Source organism: Sturnus vulgaris, chromosome 6, assembly GCF_052056855.1.
Source record: "Sturnus vulgaris isolate bStuVul1 chromosome 6, bStuVul1.hap1, whole genome shotgun sequence".
NCBI lineage: Eukaryota > Metazoa > Chordata > Aves > Passeriformes > Sturnidae > Sturnus > Sturnus vulgaris.
This window is the reverse complement of record NC_142248.1, coordinates 46,214,189-46,233,762: the sequence shown is the minus strand read 5'-3', so window position 1 is coordinate 46,233,762 and position 19,574 is coordinate 46,214,189. Positions and strand designations below refer to the sequence as shown.

General features: G+C 51.2%; 1 protein-coding gene across 5 annotated transcripts in view; it reads right to left on the bottom strand.

The window, feature by feature from the left end:
* TRIM9 (tripartite motif containing 9) overlaps positions 1-19,183 on the bottom strand; it is a 61,554-nt gene extending 42,371 nt beyond the window's left edge. For 2 of the 5 annotated variants that reach the window (XM_088166421.1, XM_088166422.1), the window contains exon 1: positions 18,322-19,183. In XM_088166421.1, the coding sequence (XP_088022547.1) occupies positions 18,322-19,137 (816 nt within the window). In that variant the 5' untranslated portion in view covers positions 19,138-19,183. The remainder of the gene's footprint in view (positions 1-18,321) is intronic. The other 3 variants (XM_088166417.1, XM_088166419.1, XM_088166420.1) reach the window with 2 other exon arrangements.
* Positions 19,184-19,574: the final 391 nt, after the last annotated feature.

Below are 19,574 nucleotides of genomic sequence, written 5' to 3'. Positions count from 1 at the left end.
GGGACAGGACAAAGGAGAATGGATTTAAGCTGAAAGAGGAGAGATTTAGGTTTGATATATGGAAGAAATTCTTCCCTGTGAAGGTGGTGAAACCCTGGAATAGAATTCCCAGAGAAGCTGTGGCTGCCCCTGGATCCCTGAAGTGTCCAAGGCCAGGTTGGACAGGGCTTGGAGCAGCCTGGGACAGTGGAAGGTGTCCCTGCCATGGCAGGGGGGTAGAATGGGATGAGCTTTAAGGTTCCTTCCAACCCAAACCACTCTGAGATTCCATGATCCTATGAAATCCCACCACAGAGGGCAGCTCAGTGATGCCCCTTCCTCCTGAACCTGTCCCTGATGTGGCACCCAGGAGGTCTGGAATGCCACGGGTGACCCGTGTGCCAGCTCTGGGGCAGTGGGGCAGGCACTTGGGTTCCCACAAGGACACAATTCCACCTTGCAGGCAGCAGGAGAGGGTGCCTGATGTCCTGGCTGTCACCTGGCAGGTGCCACCCCTGTGACCAGGACATCCCTGGCCACCCAAACCATGGCTCTCCACCAGCCCTGAGCAGCAGCTCCTCATTTCACAGCCCTCTGCCTCTTTGGCTGCTGCCCAAAACTGGGATTTCCCACAATTTACTCATGGATTTAGCTCCAGGGAGGTTTGCAAAGGCACAGATGGGAGATGGCATCTCATTCCCTTTGTGGACACACAGAACTCCCCCTGGACAGGAGGAAGCACAAATATCCTCCAGCATCCCCACCAAGAGGGTTTTGCACCCATCTCCTGGAATTTCCTGGTAAATCCTCAGTGCTGCAGCCTCCAGGGATGAGCTGCTGTACCCAAAAACTTGCCTGCCTTTCCCAAGGGGAGCAGCCAAACAAAAAGTCTCTCCTGTCCCACTCAAATCTTACCTTGGACTCATCCAAAATCCTACAGAAATACAAAATGTGGATTTCTGTGTGTGTTCCTTTGGGCTGTTTCTCATCAGCATGGAAGGGGTTGGGAGTTTTAAGGTCACTTCCAACCCAGACCATTCCATGATTTTATGCCTGGAGCCTGCATTTGGACATTTCCATCCTCGGCTCAAATCTAAACCAGCCTCAGGCCATCTCTGCCATTCCTGATGGGATCCTGGCTAATCCCTGCTGAAGGAAATGGTATTTGGGGTCATTAGCACTCATTCAAGCCACTTCCCAGAGCCAAAATTCCCAATCCCAAGTGGGAAAAGGGTGAATTTAACCACGTTTCCACTGCTAGGATGGAATTGCCAAACTTCTTGCTGCACCCATGGAAACACAAAGCCTCCACCAGCCTGCTTGAGGCTTGAAAACCATCCCAGACCCTCCTCACCCTCATCCCTGGGTGCCCCACACTCCACCCAGCTGAGGCTGGGCTGGCAGGAATTTTCCCAACATTCAGGACAGCTCCCAGCACCTTTTTGGAGTTGTTTCTTTGCTCTCCTTCGAGCCCTTCCATCGATTTGACCAAATAAATCCCTGCACATCAGCATCACCTCTTCAGGAAAATCCATCACAGGCACACCTGGCCAGGCACACAGCAAGCCCCTCCCTCTGCTTTTCTGACGCGTTTTTAGGAGGATTTGGGTTCTCTTAAAACATTCTCTTTGGTGTTTCACTCAGCATTTGCTCCTGGCCAGTGTTTTAAAGCTCGTGTTCCACGGTGAGTGCCTGACAAGCACAAAAGTGACACGTGAAACCCTCTGAGATGCTCCGTGTAACCAGGATGCTCAGAGCCATCAGCAAAACACATTCCAGGGACCTGAGTGCTCCCAGCAGCTTCCCTGAGCTGTCCCTCACATGTCCAGGAAACAGCAGCTCTGCCCATCTGACTGACCCACCTGCTCAGCCACTGCAATATCTCTGCATCAGCTAATTATCGTTAATTTTACGCTTTCTGCTTTTAGGAAGATTGCTGGATTCGCACAGCAGCAGGAAGGAGGAGGAAAAAAAAAATAAATTATGGATCACCTGGTCTTTCTGCTTCATTTCTTCCCCCTCCAACAGGATGGGAAATGCTCCCTGGAGAGCATCACTTTGGATTTGTGCTTTCAGCCAGGAGCCTCTGGAACATTCCAGGCAGCCTGAAAGATGTGGAGCTCTCAGCAGCAGAGCTGACAGGACACAGGGAATGGCTTCCCTCTGCCAGAGGGCAGGGATGGATGGGATATTGGGAAGGAATTCCTGTCTGGGATGGAATTCCCAGAGAAGCTGTGGCTGCCCCTGGATCCCTGGAAGTGTCCAAGACCAGGCTGGAGCAGCCTGGGACAGTGGGAGGTGTCCCTGCCCATGGCAAAGGTGGCACTGGATGGGATTTGAGTCCCTTCCAACCCAAATCACTCTGGAAAAAACTCTCCTTCAGTTACTGCTGTTGCTTCCAGAAGGCTGGACTTGATTTCTCAGAAGTCCCTCCTAATCTGAAGTTTTTTATGACCAAAGATGTGTTACTTAAAAAAAAGAAAAAAGAAAAAAAGAAAAAAAAAAAGATGTTTTGCCTGCCAGGAACATTTTTGCCTGCTCCCACCTTGTCACCCACTGTGGTTTCATCGAGGGGACAAAGCAGAGCAGGGACATTGCAGGGACACTGCCAGACCCCCTGGGCTCCCCACAGTCCTTGGGAATTCTCTGCAAGAGACAAAAGGGAAGGTCCGAGGACCAGGATTTCACATTCCCTTCAAAGCAGGAGGATTCAGAAATCTTCCCATCACCATGGATACTGGAGCACTGGGAATGCAGCACTCACCACAGCCAGACTGGGGGGATGCTGCCAGGAAAACACACCTGGGATGCTCAGATCTCACCTCAAATCACAGGAAAAACACAGGAAAAACACAGCAATTCAGGTTTCCTTCTAGGTTAACTCCTTCTTCCAGGCACTGGGCTCTGAGCTCCTACAGGCTGGAATCCAGATTTGGGATTAATCCCAAAATGTGATAGCAACCAGGTGCTGCAGATATCCAAAAAGCCAGCCTGGATTACAGAGAGCTGGATTTACAGAGGTGGGGAAGCATCTCCTCCCCAGACTGAGAATAAACAGAAATCCCACCTGAGACACAGCACAGGAGGAATTTCACAGGCTCCTCTTCCTTCTCTGGCTGGGGGCTGGAAGTGGCCACAGAAAAAACAAAAAAAACCCAAACTCTCTTTGGAAATCCCATTCCCTCAAGCTCAGATGATGTTTGGAAGTGACCTCTTGGGAACTCAAACTGAGATTCCCAAAGAAAATAAACCCCAGAGAGAGGCACTGAGTGATAAAAACATTGAAGGAAGAGGCTGGGAATGGTGTAGGGAAAGGAGGATGAGAAGAAGGGAAACCACTGGATGGATGATGAGAAGGTTGTAGTTCCATTAATAAAAAAGAAAAAAAAAAAAAGAATAAATCAATAATCCTTGGAAGAGCTGAGATAATGACTGCCTTTAAAAAAAATTAATCTTTAATAAGAAGGGATGTCAGGCTAATTAGGAAGAAGTGAAGAACTTGTCAGTGTTTCTACAGAGAAGGAGTGAGGGGGCTCTGTCCCCACAACTGGAGGGGATCTGAGCCACTGGAGCACAGCAATAAATCCATCCTGGTGTCACCAGGGATGGATTCATTGAACCATTCATGATTATTTATGGAGAAGTGAAGAATCCAGGAAATACCAGGGGATGGGAGCAGGGGGATAATTCACATTTACTTCAGTAATAGGTTTGGGGTTTTTTTTTAGGGAAAAGTGCTTCCCAAGACAAAAAAAAAAAAAAAAAAGAAAATAAAAGAAAAGAAAAACCAAACTAAGGAGGAAAGGAGCCACAGATACAGGTGTAAAACAACATAGTGCTGAGGATGCCACTGTCCCATGTCCCCAAGTGCCACATCCACACCACTTTTAAATCCCTCCAGGGATGCTGAGTCCAGCACTGCCCTGGGCAGCTGTGCTGTGACTGAACAACCCTTTTTGGGAAAAAAACTTCTCCTAATCTCCAGCCTAAACCTCTCCTGGTGTAACTTGAAGCTGTTCCCTCTTGTCCCATGGATGGGATGTCCCCCAGAGCTGGATGCAGACCTGGCCCAGTAGGATTAGCCCAGTGAGCTTGAGCTCATTAACCCTGATTTTTTAATTAGCTCCCAAGGGGTCAGCCCGAGTGTCCCTGCCACTGGATTGACAATCCAGAGGCACAGGACCAGCCTGGGTTTGTCCCATGGATGTCCTTGGTCCTGTCTGTCCCACCCAGCCCTTGGTGCCTTCCCTGGCACTGCCAGGAGCTCTGCTGGCTCCTCATGATGGAATCAAAAACAAAGATTCTGTCACAGAGAACCAGGAGTTTTAATATAACCCTAAAATGTGAAGTTTGGGCTTTCTCCAGTGGCTTTTTTTCCTTTTTTTCCTTGGCTTTTCCAAGGCTGAGTCACAGAAGAGCCAGGACCTGCTCCTTTCCCTTGAAAGCTTTGCTTCATTTAAATCTGTTTCCATTTAAACTTGAGTTTTGAATAGGGAAAGGAAAAGCAAAGCTTGCCCAGGCCTGTCCTTCCCATCTTTCTCTCAAGCCCAGGGAAGGGGATCCCAGCAAAACAACAAAAACATTCCCTGGACATGGAGCAGCACCAGGAGCCAACAGCCACTGTGGAAAAGCCACCAAGGAGGGACCTGTGTGCCCTAAAAGTGGCCTTGGACACTTCCAGGGATCCAGGGGGAGCAACAGCAAATCTGGGAATTCCATTCCAGGGCCTCCCCACCCTCCCAGCCAGGAATTCCTAATTCCCAGTATCCCATCTAAATCCATTCTTTTCCAGCTTAAAGCCATTCCCTGTGTTCTGTCCCTCCATCCCTTGTCCCCAGTCCCTCTCCAGCTCTCCTGGAGCCCCTTTAGGCCCTGCAAGGGGCTCTGAGCTCTCCCTGGATCCTTCTCCTCTCCAGGTGAACATTCCCAGAGCAGAGGGGCTCCAGCCTTGGATTATCTCCATATCCCCTCTAGAGCCAGGGACGTCTCATGTATTTAATTACAGACCATAATATGAACACAGGCAGCAAAAATAATCATCTCTACATCACCCCAGCCTCAGAATAAACACCTATTTTTTGCTGCAGAGCTGCTCAGCCACCAAGACCACCTGCCTTGAGAATATTCTCCCTCGGGAAGAGCTTGGTTGATGTATTTATGCACAGGCAAAGTGGGGAAGGCAGCAAGTTGTTACATAAAGTGTTATATAAAATTATCTCCAAACTGCACAGAAATGCTCAAACTCCACCAACCTCATGCTGAAGGAATCAATCACTTCAAGTCAGCACAGATATTCCTGACATCCAGGAGAAATGAAGGAGGCAGAATCAGGCCTTAAATCCCACACTGGACACACATTTGTGACATTTTTGTACTCGGGGATCTCCTGTAGCTGTAAATCAACCTAGAGACCCCCAAACCATGTAAGCTGTTTAAATCAAATGGCTGCAATAAAATAATTATTGATTTCATAAATGTTCTGCCAAGGTTAAAAGCTTTTCCCAGGGATGGAGATTAGGCACAAAGCTCTGCTCTGGATCCCTGTGAAGAACATTTAGGAACAGATCATGTTTTATGGTGGAGTTTGAATCAGGCTAAATCAGCACAGCCCCCCTGAACTCCACATGCAGCACCTGCTCTCACCAGGTGATGGTGTTGGCCCCATAAACTTTGTTATATTTAATTTAAATCAGTTTAAATCCGCAAGGAAAGTGGATTTTTCCTGGGTTAAGAAGCTCTGCTGGGATGTGATCTCTCCAGGAAAGGCTGCATAAATACAAACCCCACTGGTGGGTTTTGTTTTAAGTTACACTTATTTTCTTGTTTGTAACACATTCACTGGAGGGAACCGAGCCTGATGTTAAGTCTGAATAAATTCCAGAATGGTTTGGGTTGGAATGAACCTTTAAAATTCATCCTATGCCAGCCCTGCCATGGCAGGGACACCTTCCACTATCCCAGATTGCTCCAAGCCCCATCCAGCCTGGCCTGGAACATTTCCAGGGATGGGGCAGCCACAGCTCCAGTGCCTCAGCACCCTCACAATAAATAATTTCTTCCTTAAATCTAGATTGAATCAATCCTCTTGTAGTATAAAGCCATCACAATGGTTTTATGCTTTCACATAACATGTCCCTCCCTCCCTCCCAGGGTCACTGTGAGGTTTGTGAGACCCAAACCCCCGGGCCCTGATTGTGATTCACGAGTGACAATTCCCAGCTTTGCTGAAGCCAAATCCGTGGCATATGGCAGGAAGGGCTTTTATCCCACCCCACACTGCCTGCTGCAATCCTGACATAAATTATCCCTTGACTTTCCTTTGGATGCATCACAAGATGAACCAAAGTGCCAAATGCTGAGTGAACAAGGTCCCTCCAAGACAATCTGTGCTAATTGCCACTAATGACCTTGTGCAGCGTCACCCTCCTGTCACTGCCTCTGCCAAGCTGCAGACATCCCAGGAACTGCATCCCATAAAAAGCATCCTGGGCTGGGAAACATCCCACAACCACAGGAGGTGTTTCCCCAGCCCACAGCTCATGTTTGAGGCCACCTTCCACTAGACCAGGTTGCTCCAACCCGGTTTGGAACAAAGTGAACAAAATATCTTTGGTGCTGGAGCCCTGTGAGTTTGGGATGGAGAATGCTGAGAGTGGGCAGGATCCCACTTCCTTCCTTTCCCCTTTCCTTCTCCCACCTTTCCACCCTGCAGAACATTCCTTCAGGTTTCCCAACACCATGAGACATCCCTGAGGTTGGAAAAGATCTCCCAGGCCATGGAGTCCCAGCCGTGCCCAATGCCCTCCCTGTCCCCAGCCCAGTGAGTGTCACATCCAAGAATTCCTTGGGCACCTCCAGGGATGGGAAATCCAAACCTCCCTGGGCACTTCCAAGCCCTGACCATCCTTTCCATGAGGAAATTCCTGCTGGTGTCCAACCTAAACCTCCCCTAATACAACTTGAGCTCGTTCCCTCTCCTCCTGTCCCTGTTCCCTGGGAGCAGAGCCCGACCCTCTCAGTTGTCTCCCTGAGTTGTGCAGAGCCACAAGGTCCCCCCTGAGCCTCCTCTTCTCCTCTGGCACCTTCCTTCCACTCCCAGCTCATCCAGGAATCCCATCCCAGCTCATCCAGCCACAATGGAATAGCACAGCATAACCTGCTGCACCAGGCAGGGGTCAGCTGGCAACCTGGCAGTGAACCTGGGCAAGGCACCTGCCAGCCAGGAATGGAGCAAAGATCCTCCCTGGAGCTGCCTGGGGCCTGTCCTTCCCCATGTGACAGCCTGGCACCACGGCAGGAAATCAATGGAGAGCCCAGGGCACAGATGGATGAGTGCTGGCTCATCTGGCCACAGCTCCAGGAGCACAGCAAGGCTCCAGCCCCAGCAAATGACCTCCCTGCCCCTCCATCTGTCACCTGTCCTTAGCAGGGCAGGGGGAAGGTGCAGCATCCACTGCCAGAGGGCAACGTTTAAAGTGGAAAAAAAAAAATTAAATAAAAATCTTATATTCACATGTTTTAACTGCTGTGCTCCGGGGGAGGTGAGAAATCATTTCAGAGGTGAGAAACTTCGCCTAAGCTCTCGCTCTGATTCACCAAGGTGTGGGCAGCACAGATCTCAGCAAAATGCCCCCTGAGCTCCTCATTTCCTGGGGAACAAAATGTCAGGATGGAAGAGGAGCTGGTGCAGGATGGATCCAGCACAGAGCCAGCCACGCCTGGGCTGTGTGGGTTTGGTGTGACAGCCTGACATGAGCCACCACTGCTGCTCCCGGGGGGAACAAAGAGCTGCCCGGGGAGCAGGAACGGCACAAGGAACACCGAGCTCAACTACAAAAGGCTCAACTACAAAGGAGCATCAGGATAATCACAGGAGTTGTGACTGCTCCTTCAGACAGCAGGGCTTTGCCATGGAAGTTGAAGCTTGTTTTACACTTCTGCCCTGTGCCCTGCCCAAAAATGAGCGCTGAGTTGGCAGGGAATGGTGGCATCTGTCACAGAGCCAAGGGACACCGGTCCTCACCCAGCACCTCGTTCATCCAGGCTGTGTGCACATCTCTCCCCAGGTCAGCATCTCAGATGTCCCCATGTGAGAGAGCATTTGAGCCATGCCCTCGAATCTCTTCACTCTGAGTCTGAGCAAGGATGGAAGTTGCTTTCCCAGGGAAGGAGGCATCACATCCCATGGTGTCCTTGATGGGATTTCACCCAGCTCCTCCACATCGTTTTTTTGGAAATTCCCAGCTCATCTCCACGTGTTCCAATTACGAATTCCCATCCTAATTGTTACTGGGCTGGAGGAAGGGCACTGGTGCTAAACACACATTTCCTGGGAGAGGACAGACGGGGGGGGGTTTGTGCAATTATTTACCCAAGAGGACAAAGCAAATCCTTGTCGGGGAGAACTGATCTCCAGCCCACCCCTTCCCTTTGCAGCATCCTCAGGGAAACGCTGCCAAAATTTGCCAAAATTCCCTCCCCTGCTGAAGAATAAACAGGCAGGGCTGCACCTGCCAGCATCTTCCCACTGCTCCAGCCTGGATCCCTGGGTGAGACAGCCCTGCCAGGAAGGGCACACAGGCTCTGCCCCCAGAGCAGAGCGTGTCTCCAAATCAATAAATGTGCCTTGTTAGGAATAATCCATTTCAAAGCTTGACACAACCCCCCCCCCTCTCCCAGCTTTCCATCCTCTGGAGCAGAGAGACCATGGCACAGGATCAGGGAAAGCTGCTCTGAGGAGGGGAATCAAAATCAGAGCTCTGAGTTTGTCTCTGCAGACAGAAAAGTCCTTCCCAAGCTGGAATCCCACAGGCACAGCAAAGCCCCCAGGTCAGAGACCCTGGCAATCCCAGAATCTCAGGATTGTCTGGCTTGGAAGGGACCTTAAATCCCATCTTGCTGGATCCCAGAAACCTGAGAGTTTTGAGCTTTCTGTGCTGTCAGGCACTGCCCCCCTGCAGAACACTGCTTTGGAGCTGAGCCCTTGGAGGAGGCTCCAAATTTGGGTGATGGAGTTAAAATCACGGGTGTGCAGTGAAATAGAAGTGTGTGATTGCACATGGGGAAGGGTTTGGGATTTGGGGTTTTTATAATATAGGAATGGGGGTGGGACCAGATGGAGGATTTGGGGTGGTGTCTTATTTTATCTTCTTCCTTCTCCATGATTTCAGGTATTTTTGACTGGACAGTCAGTGCTGCACTGCAGGTCACAGGAGTTTGGTTATTGGGTCAAAAGTATAAATAATATAGGTGTTAGCTCTCTATTGGACTGTTTAGCTTTAAAAAACCTTGTAACCAGCTGGATCCATCTCCATTTTGCTCACTTTTAGCTGGAATCTATGAGTGTTACAGAACTCTCTGTACTTTAGATAAGATTTAATAAACAACCAAGCCCGAACACGAGAAATTTGTCTCCTTTGTGTTTTTAAATCCTGGCTCTGAGTGAGGACAGAAGGAAATGAAGACAAGGCACTGATGATGTGGTGCAGTTACCACATTTACACCCTGCCATGGGCAAGGACACCTTCCCCTGCACCAGGCTGCTCCAAACCCCATCCAACCTGGCCTGGAAAACTTCCAGGGAAAGGAAACAGGGAGAAAAAAACCAGTGAAGTTAACAGCACCAGTGAATTAATACTTCTTGACTCAAGGGTTATCTGGGAAAACAGAGGGATTTCACCAGAGCTGCAGGTGGAAAGCAGCTCCACAGCACAGGCAGTCAGGAATGAGGCTGTGGATGCTCTGTGCACCCTGGAGCTGAAGGCAAGGCCATAACCCATCATTAATTCACACACACATCCCAATCCTGCCACAGGCAACAGCAACCAGAACAGAACTGACCATGCAAACCCAGACAGCAGCAAGGGAAAAAAAAAAAGGACAGAATTTAATGCAAGGTTCTAAAGCCCAGAAAGAAAAGAATCACTGGTTGAAAGATGCTCCAGGGTTGGTGATTAAATTAAAAATAATTTAATTGATATTTCCCAGGTATTTTAGCTTTACACCAAGCAGGAAGCAGCAGCTCCAGTGTGGGGCAGCCAGGCTGGGATGTCCACAGGAGATTTCCTGGGATTTCCTGGAGGCATTGGAAGTCACAAACGTGATCTTCCACTCCAGTGGCTCCATGCTGCTGCATCTGCTCCCATGGAGCTGAGCTCCCTTCAAATCCAACAATGGCAACTGTGGCTCCAGCACTCCAGGCAACATCCAAGCAATGCCTTATTAACATCCAATTCCCAGCTTTTTTTTTTTTTTTTTTTTTTTTTTTTTTTTTTTTTTTTAACCCATCAACTCCTATAAGGTTAGTAAAGGGGAAAGGGTAATTAACACTGATGGGAAATCCCTCATCTGCCAGATCCCTCCCAGGGCAATTTCTGCTGCTACAGAATTGAGCAGGGCTCCTATTAACACCCCTCTATTTCTGTGACAAGGGGGATTTAATGGCTAATTAAATACAAAAACGTGGCCCAAACCCCAGTCCATGCTGTGCCTTGGGTGTTTGAGGTTGGCATCACCCTCACAGTCACCCCTGTGCCCTCCCCTGCTGCTCAAGAAAATTTCAAACTGAGCCTGGGTTTTGTATTTTCTACCCAGAAATTCTGCACTGATCAGAGCCTCCGCTGAGCTTTTCCAGCCACCTCCAGGTCGGGCGTCCCCAAAGCTGCATCTAATTCTGAAGGCAAAATATGAGCTGGTTCAGACTGCAAACAGAATTTTCCTTTCAGTAGGAAAGGTGAATTCTCTGACCTGCTGTTCCCAGCTCTGCTCTCCTTCCTGCATCCATCAGGGAGGTGCCACTGGGTGAGAGCTGGGCTTCATCTCTATTTATTTCTGTTTCCCTGATGAAGTTTAGTCCATTTCCTATTTATGACCACTTGATCTGGTCCTTATTTAAGATCCTGACCCACCCCTCAGTGGTGGTCCCGGACCCCAAACCATCCTCCTCTTTCCATGGATGGTCCATGGGGATTTGAGAAACTCACCCTGAGTGAGTTTTATTCCTCACAATAATTCCACACCAGGCTCTGCCTCTCCTTCCAGGACATCACCTGAGCCAGGGTCACCAGAGATTTATACCCCCAGCTCTCTCTGCCTTATGTGCTTGCTCTAAATAGAAATTTATCCAATTCATCCCAGCAGGACAAAGCTGAATGAACACAGGGAATGAGCTGGCTTATTTGTAAGCCAATTTAACAGGTAAAATGCCTCGTCCCAAGAACCAACAAAACAAGGAACAAGGCTGACAGAAGAGCAGCTTTGGGAATTGTTATGTTTCAGCCAAGTTTTTCCTTAATTATTCTTTCATACAGCTGGGAAGAGCAATGCAATTTGAAGGCACTCTGAATTAAATGAATATGTGTGAGTAACACGAGTTAATTAAAGGCTGCTGAAAGCTCCTCCCAAGTTCAGGAAAGGGAAGGGGAATATCTCCCAGTGGTTATGTGCTGGATTGCTAGACTGCACAGCAGGACTCCAAAAAGGAATTTGTGGTCATATGGGAAGGGGTTGTGGCAAGAGGAGAAAACAGGAAAGACTTCGATGGGATATTGGGAAGGAATTCCTGGCTGTGAGGGTGGGGAGGTCCTGGAATTCCCAGAGAATGGAATGGAATGGAATGGAATGGAATGGAATGGAATGGAATGGAATGGAATGGAATGGAATGGAATAGAATAGAATGGAATAGAATGGAATAGAATAGAATAGAATGGAATAGAATGGAATAGAATAGAATAGAATAGAATGGAATAGAATGGAATAGAATAGAATAGAATAGAATAGAATAGAATAGAATAGAATAGAATAGAATAGAATAGAATAGAATAGAATAGAATTCCCAGAGCAGCTGTGGCTGCCCCTGGATCCCTGGCAGTGTCCAAGGCCAGGTTGAACACTGGGGCTTGGAGCACCTGGGACAATGGGAGGTGTCCCTGCCCATGGAATGGGATGGGATGGGATGGGATGATCCTGAAGATCTCTTCCACCCCAAACCACTCTGGGATTCTGTGACACCAAACAAAGTTTTCCCTTTAAAAGCTGTCTTGGTGTAGGACAGAAGAAAACCTGGGAGAAAACCTTTGAATGTGGTTCTTTTAGGAAACAGATTTAAGCAGTTTTTTCCTTAACTGGTTTGAGGAAATTATTTTTCACCATAAAGTCACCCCAAGACAAAAGCCTAAACTTTGAGGTGCTGGATTATTTAGAAGAGCAGGAATGAGCAATGCAGAGTAGCCCCAAAACCTCCTGAGAGGTTTTCCATTTTCCCACTAAAAATCCACCCTGCAGCAATGCCAGCTCTTCGAAAGCATCCTGTGAAACCTGCTCAATAAACAGCAAAGCCTTTCCTCACTCTCAAGTAATTTATTTAACACCAGGCACAGTGTTTGCTCTGCTTCCTAATTCCCCTGTTCCTCCAGGCTAGGGATGTGGTGACAGGGGAATCTCTGGGTGTGGATGCTGCTGAAATTTCCTTGAGAGAGAAACAAGAATCAGTCCCTGGGTTAATTTCCCCCCATCTCAGCTGGGTGTCCCTGACTTGCAGGATCCAGCCAGGGGGTTCTTTCGTTCATCAAGTGGCCAAGAGAAGAAAAAAAAAAAAAAAAAAGATGTGAGAGAATGGGAAAGAAGATTGACCCCACCAGAGCTCAATCTGTTTGTGGAGGGCCTGAGCCAGATGGTGCCACACAGCACAGCTCTGTCAGATTCTGTATTTTTGTATATCCACGTGTATTTTTGTATATCCACACAAATCATGGACTGGTTTGGGCTCAAAGGAACCTCAAAGACCATCTCATCCCACTCCCTGCCATGGCAGGGACATCTTCCACTATCCCAGTTTGCTCCAACCCCATCCAGCCTGGCCTTGGACACTTCCAGCTTCTCTGGGCACCCACCCTCACAGGGAAGAATTTTTCTTTTTTCCTCCTATTTAATCTAAACTTCCCACTGCAATGAGTAAGAGCTGCAGTGATTTACACTCACTCTGAGACCACCCTGGGCCCATTTCCATCTGCAGATAACTCAGGGGTCACCTCCTGCCTCCTGGGCTCCAAGAACCCCTGGGAGAACTCGCTGTACCACATTACCTTTGATTAACAGGGGATCTGGGGTCGCTCCTTATTCCATTAAGTGCCGTGAGTGCAAAGCAAAGAGCCACCTGACAGAAAGCTTTTATCCCAATAAATTTACAGGGGAAGGCAGCATCACCTCTGGACCCTGGGCAGGCACAGGCTGGTTTGAATCTCAGGATCACTTAAGGCTGGAAAAGACTTTTAAATCATGAAGTCCCCGTGTCCCCAAGTGCCACACCCAGCTTTTAAATCCCTCCAGGGATGGGAACTCCACCACTCCCCTGGGGAAGCTTTTTCCAATGCCTAACTACCCTTTCCATGAAGAAATTCTCCTAAAATCAAATTTAAACTTCCTCTGGCACAACCTGAGGCCGTTCCCTCTCCTCCTGTCCCTGTTCCCTGGGAGCAGATCCCAAATCCCCCCGGCTGTCCCCTCCTGGCAGGGAGTTGTGCAGAGCCACAAGGGCCCCCCTGAGCCTCCTTTTCTCCAGGCTGAGCCCCTTCCCAGCTCCCTCAGGAATTCTCCAGCCCCTTCCCAGCTCCCCCAGCCTCTCCTCATCATATTTTTGCTCCAGATCCTGACATTTCTTTGCTTTTTCTGACTTCAGAGCCTCTCAGCCTGTTTGGCACCCTCTGGATTTGGCCCCAGAGGAATGGAGGAGGTGGGGAGGCTGCTGGGCATAGCTGGAGAAGGAAAGGATGGATCCTGCTGCTGAAGATGGAAAAAGGCTGGAAAATGGGATTCAGGAAGGTCATCACACCAAGGCTTGGGAAACATTAAGGATTCTCACTGCTTCTCTTTAGACAGCAAATATTTTACTTTGCAAATGCAAACAGATCTTGGTCCTACAGCAACTCCTTGGATACTTCCCCAAGTGCTGTGGGCTGCAGGAATTCCCATGGACACATTCCCAGTGTTCCAACCTCCCCTCAAAAGTTCCTCTGGCAGCCAACACAGAGCCCTGGCCAAGTGAGCCAAGGGAAAATCCTCTCTGCTCATCCCTGTCTTGGCTCTGGTGTCCCCTGGGCACAAACTGAGGGGCCCTTGCAGTTTTTCCCATCCCTGGTTCTCCCCATATGACCAAACCAGCTGGAATAAAGTCCCATTTATAGTGGGATAATAACAGTCCCATATATAGCTAGATATAAAATATATAGATATATATAGATATATATAGATATATCTATAGTTAATAAAAGTCCCATATATAGTGGAATGAAGTGTGTGATTTTTGGTTATTAATAGGAATCACCTGCATCCCTCATTCCATCTGTGCTGGGACAGATGTGATGTGATGTGGGAGCAGCAGTGATGGTCAGCAGGCTCATCCAGGTGTCACCTGGAGCTCAGCAGGAGCTGAGCTCCAGGTGACACCTGGATGAGCCTGCTGACCATCACTGCTGATCCCACAGCATGGAAATTCCCAGGGCTGGGCTGGCATCTGCAGGGATTTGCAATCTGAGGACAGTTCATGTCTTCAGCCTGGGAAATCCCATGCCAGGCAGTTAAATTAAAATGGAGAGCACTGTTTTCCTTCCACTGAAGTCAAGATTTGTTTCTGCTTCTCTCCAAGAGGATCTGGACATGCTGCCTGACCTCCTCAAGGAGAGAGTGGCTCCAACTCAGAGTCTTGCTTTAGAATCTTGGAATCATTTAGAGTTGGAAAATCCCTTTAAAATCACTGAGTCCAACCCTTCCCCCAAGGCACCTCTGATCCATGTCCCCAAGTGCCACATCCACACAGCTTTTAAACCCCTCCAGGGATGGGGACTCCCCCTCACTCCTCACTGGACTTGTGCTCCAGAGCTTTCCCCAGCTCTGCTGCCCTTCCCTGGATGCAGAAAACAAAAAGAATGTGGATGAGAGGGGAGAGAAGAGGCAAAGCCCCACAATCCCAGCCCAAAGCAGAGGGAAGCTTCTTCCTGCACAGCCCAAAACCAGCAGAAGATTTTCACCATGGCACTCCTGACCTCTCCAGCTTCTTTTTAGTGCATGGCAAATCCAGGCTCACCTTTGCTGCGGTTGGGATGTGCATGGCAAAGACAAAAGCAGCCTCCTGCAGGTGTGTCCCACCCCCAGGGAGGTGTCCAGCCACGAGGTGACAAATGCCAGGGACTCAAGAGCAGAGTCAGGAACAAAAATGATGGGTAACAACTCAGTATTTGAGAGACAGGCAGGAACAACAGCTCTGCATCACTGCCTCTCCATTTCCCAACCCAGAACACTTTCACCTGCTTAAAATCTGCTACCAGAATCCACCAACTGCTGGGAGACTTTTTTAACCTGTGCCAGCGACAGCAGAATGATTTTAAGACCGAGTTTGATTAACTGGCTGGGATTTCAGGGCTGAGGGAGACAGCAGAGCCCCTGGAGATCCCTCCCAGTGTGTATTTGTACATCCATCCATCCATCCATCCATCCATCCATCCATCCATCCATCCATCCATCCAAACACATCACCAAGCTGCTGAGCCTGCACTCTCCACACACTTCCAGCAGAAGACAAGAGGGACTTGGATGTGTGAGGAATAAATGATTCAGCTCCATCTTGTGCTCCTGCTTCTGGCATGCCAAGCAGCATTCCAGCTTGTCAGGATAAAAAAACCCAAACAGCTGCAATATCTGTGCAAAACTGGGACAATTCAGGTTAAAAACCCATTTCCCTCTACGTTTCTCTGAATATTTACCCTGCTCTCAACAACTGAAAGGAAGACAGGGAGAGTGAGGATTTGCACAATCTGTGAAATCCCAGCTCTCTGAATGACAATTGATTGTGCCTCAGCACAGATTATTTTAAATGATCAGCTGGGAGAACCTCAGAGGGGGAAAAAGGGAAAATTGGGGCAGCTCCCAAAGAGGGCTGGGAAAATCCCCTTTGGATTTGGTTCCAAGGGGAGCAGGCTGCATTTACCAGGGATTGATTGCCCTGAGCCTGGCAATCACCTACTGAGGAGTGAACGCTGCTGCTTTCAGGAACAACAGCTCAGCCAGGCTCTGGGGACAATCACAGCCTCCCTGGGTCAGGAGGGAAGAGCATCCCAAAGAATATTCACACCAGGAGGTGCTGGAATGGTGCAAGAAAATTCAGGAGCTGGCTGATGGGTGTAAATTAAAAGAGGGTCGATTTAGATGGGATATTGGGAAGGAATTCCTGGCTGGGAGGGTGGGGAAGGGCTGGCACAGGGTGCCCAGATTTGCTGTGGCTGCCCCTGGATCACTGGAAGTGTCCAAGGCCAGGCTGGACAGGTCAGTGGGATATTGGAAAGTGTCCCTGCCCATGGCAGGAATGGGACTGGATGGGATTTAAGGTCCCTTCCAACCCAAACCATTCCATAATTCCCTCCTGTGAGCTGTAGGTATCATTACACTGCTCATCACACAGAAGAAATCAGGCAAAAAAGGACAATCACCCTTTCAGCAAATCCCACTGCCAAGGGCCTGTGCTCTCAAAAAATGACACCACCAGACACTTTTGCAAGAGGATCACCACACCAATCCACAGGTGGTTTGGTTCCTAATGCCTGGTCCCAATCAGGATCAAGCCTGGAAATTGTGGGTATTGATTTTTTTAATTTAATTTTTAATTTATTTTTTTGTGTGTAAAAAATTCAAGGTAAATAACTTTGTCCCCTGATTTTGCTGGATGGCATCTCAAGGAGCAATCTGAGCTCTGGCCCTGAAATCACTTTTTCAGTTACTCCTTAACACCACATTTAACTCCACAGACTCTTCCCCTCCCTAAAAAGCAAACTAACACCAGGTAACACCAGTGAACCCCTGCAGAAATACAATCCTCTCAAGGCAGATGAGACTTCACTGTCCAATTTCCAAAACTCCCAGAGCAACTGCATGAAATTCATAATTTGAAATAATGTTACAGCTCCACATCTGTCAGCTACATCAATGAAACAGCGCCTGGCTAAAGCTCTCCCCTGGGAAAAGGGATTTGGAAGGAAAAGCTAAAGCTCATTTTATTCCAACCCCGCTTCCATCACCTCCCACTAGTCCAGGATGTTCCAAGCCCTTTCCAACCTGGCCTGAGCCAAGTTCTCCCTCACTTTCAGGTGGAATTCTCTGCGTTCCAAACTCTGCCTGTTGCTTCTCAGCACAAGAGCCTGGCTCCATCCTGTGCCTCCCTGTGCTCAGGTCCCCAGCTTTCTGTGCCATCCTGATCCCGGGCATCCCACACCAGCTGGATATTCCTGCTGGCTGCCAGCAACTCTGGGATCAGTGACTGCACCCCATGGATAGGGACAAGGGCACCAAACTGCTCTGGCACATCTCTGAAAATCCAGAGAGGAGTTCTTCCTGCTCCCAGCAAAAGGGGGTCAGGAAAAGCCCCCTCAACAGCAACAAGCATCCCCAAACCCTGCTCCCCACAGCATAACGTGGTTACCCCATTTTGGGGCATCGTGACAAGTGACAGCTTGTCCCTGCATGCACCCACTGACCCAATTCGGGGTGCAGAACTCCAGCCCAGAGCTCTGCACCCTGCACGGACCGCATGCAGCCACACAACCTGCCAGAGCATCCCGAGATATTCCTGCAAAGCAATCCAGCCCACTGGGAGCTCACATTCCCTGTCACAGGTCCCCCCCACCTGCTCCAGTTTGTTGGAGTGGGGGCCAATTATGCCGATGTTCATCCGCGGAATGACGCCCATGCCCTGTGCCCTGTCCTCCCGTGTCCCAGTCACTTCTGCCCCAGTTCCTGCGGCCGCTGGGGCGAGCAGGGAGGCGGGCAGGAGGAGGAGGAGGAGGAGGAGGAGGGATGGAGCTGGAGCTGATGATGGCCACAAGCGCTGGGACCCTCTCCTCCAGCACGGAGCGAGCTGATCAGTATTCAGGGACAGGCTCCAGGCTGCCCGCTGCCATCCATTCTCCTCATCCTCCTCCTCCTCCCGGTGTGCGGCAGGAGCCGGCACCCCACGGCTCCCGGCTCCCACGTCCCCGCGGTGCATTTCACGCCTCCCTCCTCCTCCTCCTCCTCCTCCTCCTCCTCCTCCTCCCCAAACCATCGCTCCCTGTTGCTTTCCCAGCTCAGATCCACCCCCGGGATCCTTTGCCAGCTCCTTTGGTGGGGTCAGATTTGGGGACCCACGGGGAGCATCACCGGCACGATGCCAACGCCGAGGGGACACGCTCCTCCCAAGCGATGCCACAACACGGAATGGGAGAGGACGGATAAAGATGGATGGGGACGCTCCCACCCTGCTGATGGAACGTGCGGGGCAAAGCGGCTTGGCTGGGGCTGCCGGCACAAGCCGGGGCTCACCTTGTGGAGCTTCCACATGGCTCCCAGCGCCTTGACCTCGTGGCTGGAGTGCTTGCCCTCCTCCAGGCACTGGTAGCACACGGGGCTCTTGCACTGCACGCAGTACATGCTGTGGTTCTCCAGCTCGTGGTCGGTGCAGGTGGAGATCTTGCGGGGGCTGAGCCGGCGGCTGACGCGGCCCTGGGCCGGCGGCACCAGGCGGTGCTTGGCCAGCGGTCCCCGCGGCGGGTGGCACCGCAGGCGGCACGGGTCGCAGTAGAACACGTCGCACTGCTCGCACATCACGGCCGCCTCCTTGGGCGCCTTCTCGCAGAGCTGGCACCGCAGGGCCGCCGCCCTGCCCTGCTGGTAGCGGTCGATGACGCCCTCGAGCAGGCGGTTGCGGGGGAAGCCCCGCAGCCCGCGCTCGTCCAGCACCAGGCTGCGGTGGCACTGCGGGCACGTCAGGCACGCGTTGCGCGGCGGCGGCGGCGGCGCCAGCGCGGCCGGGGGAGGCGGCGCGGCCGGCGGGAACACGCGGACCCCGTTCGGGGACTTCTGGCACGGCGTGGTGGGAGCGCTGGCGAAGCCCCCGTAGGAGCCGTAGCCGCTGTCCGCCTCGCTGTACAGGCTCATCTTGTCCAGGTCCAGGTAGTCATAGTCGGAGACGGCCGAGCCCGAGGCGCGGCGGCTCTGCGGAGACTCCGAGTCTGGCGTCTGCACCAGGATGTTGCGGGCGCACGCCTGGCACAGGTTGTGCGAGCAGGGCAGGATGATGGGCTCCCGGTAAAAGGAGCCGCACACCGGGCATTTCAGCTCCTCTTCCATCTCTTCCATAAGGGAGGGAAGGAGGGGCGGCGGCGCGGCTGCGGCGGCCGCGGCAGGAGCCGGAGGAGCGACCCGCACCGCACCGCGCCTCGGCGCCGACTGCCGCCCGCCCGCCGGCCGCCCGCCGCGCGCGCCGCCGGGCCCCGCCCCCGAGCCTTGCTATTGGCCCGTCCGCCGGCGCGGGGGTGCGCTGCGCGCTGCGATTGGCTGAGCCGCCTGTCAGTCACCCGCTGCGGGGGCTGCGCTCGGGGCTGCGGCGCCGCTGCGGGGTCGGTGCGGGGAGAGCGCCGGTCCCGGCCCGGCCCTGCCCGCGGCTCTTCCCGCGGCTCTTCCCGCGGCTCTTCCCGCGGCTTTTCCCGCTCCTCTTCCCTTCCCTGCCTCGCTTCCCGGGCTCTACATCCTCGCGCTTCCCGCCCGCCCCGCGGACAACCCGCAGCATCCCCTCC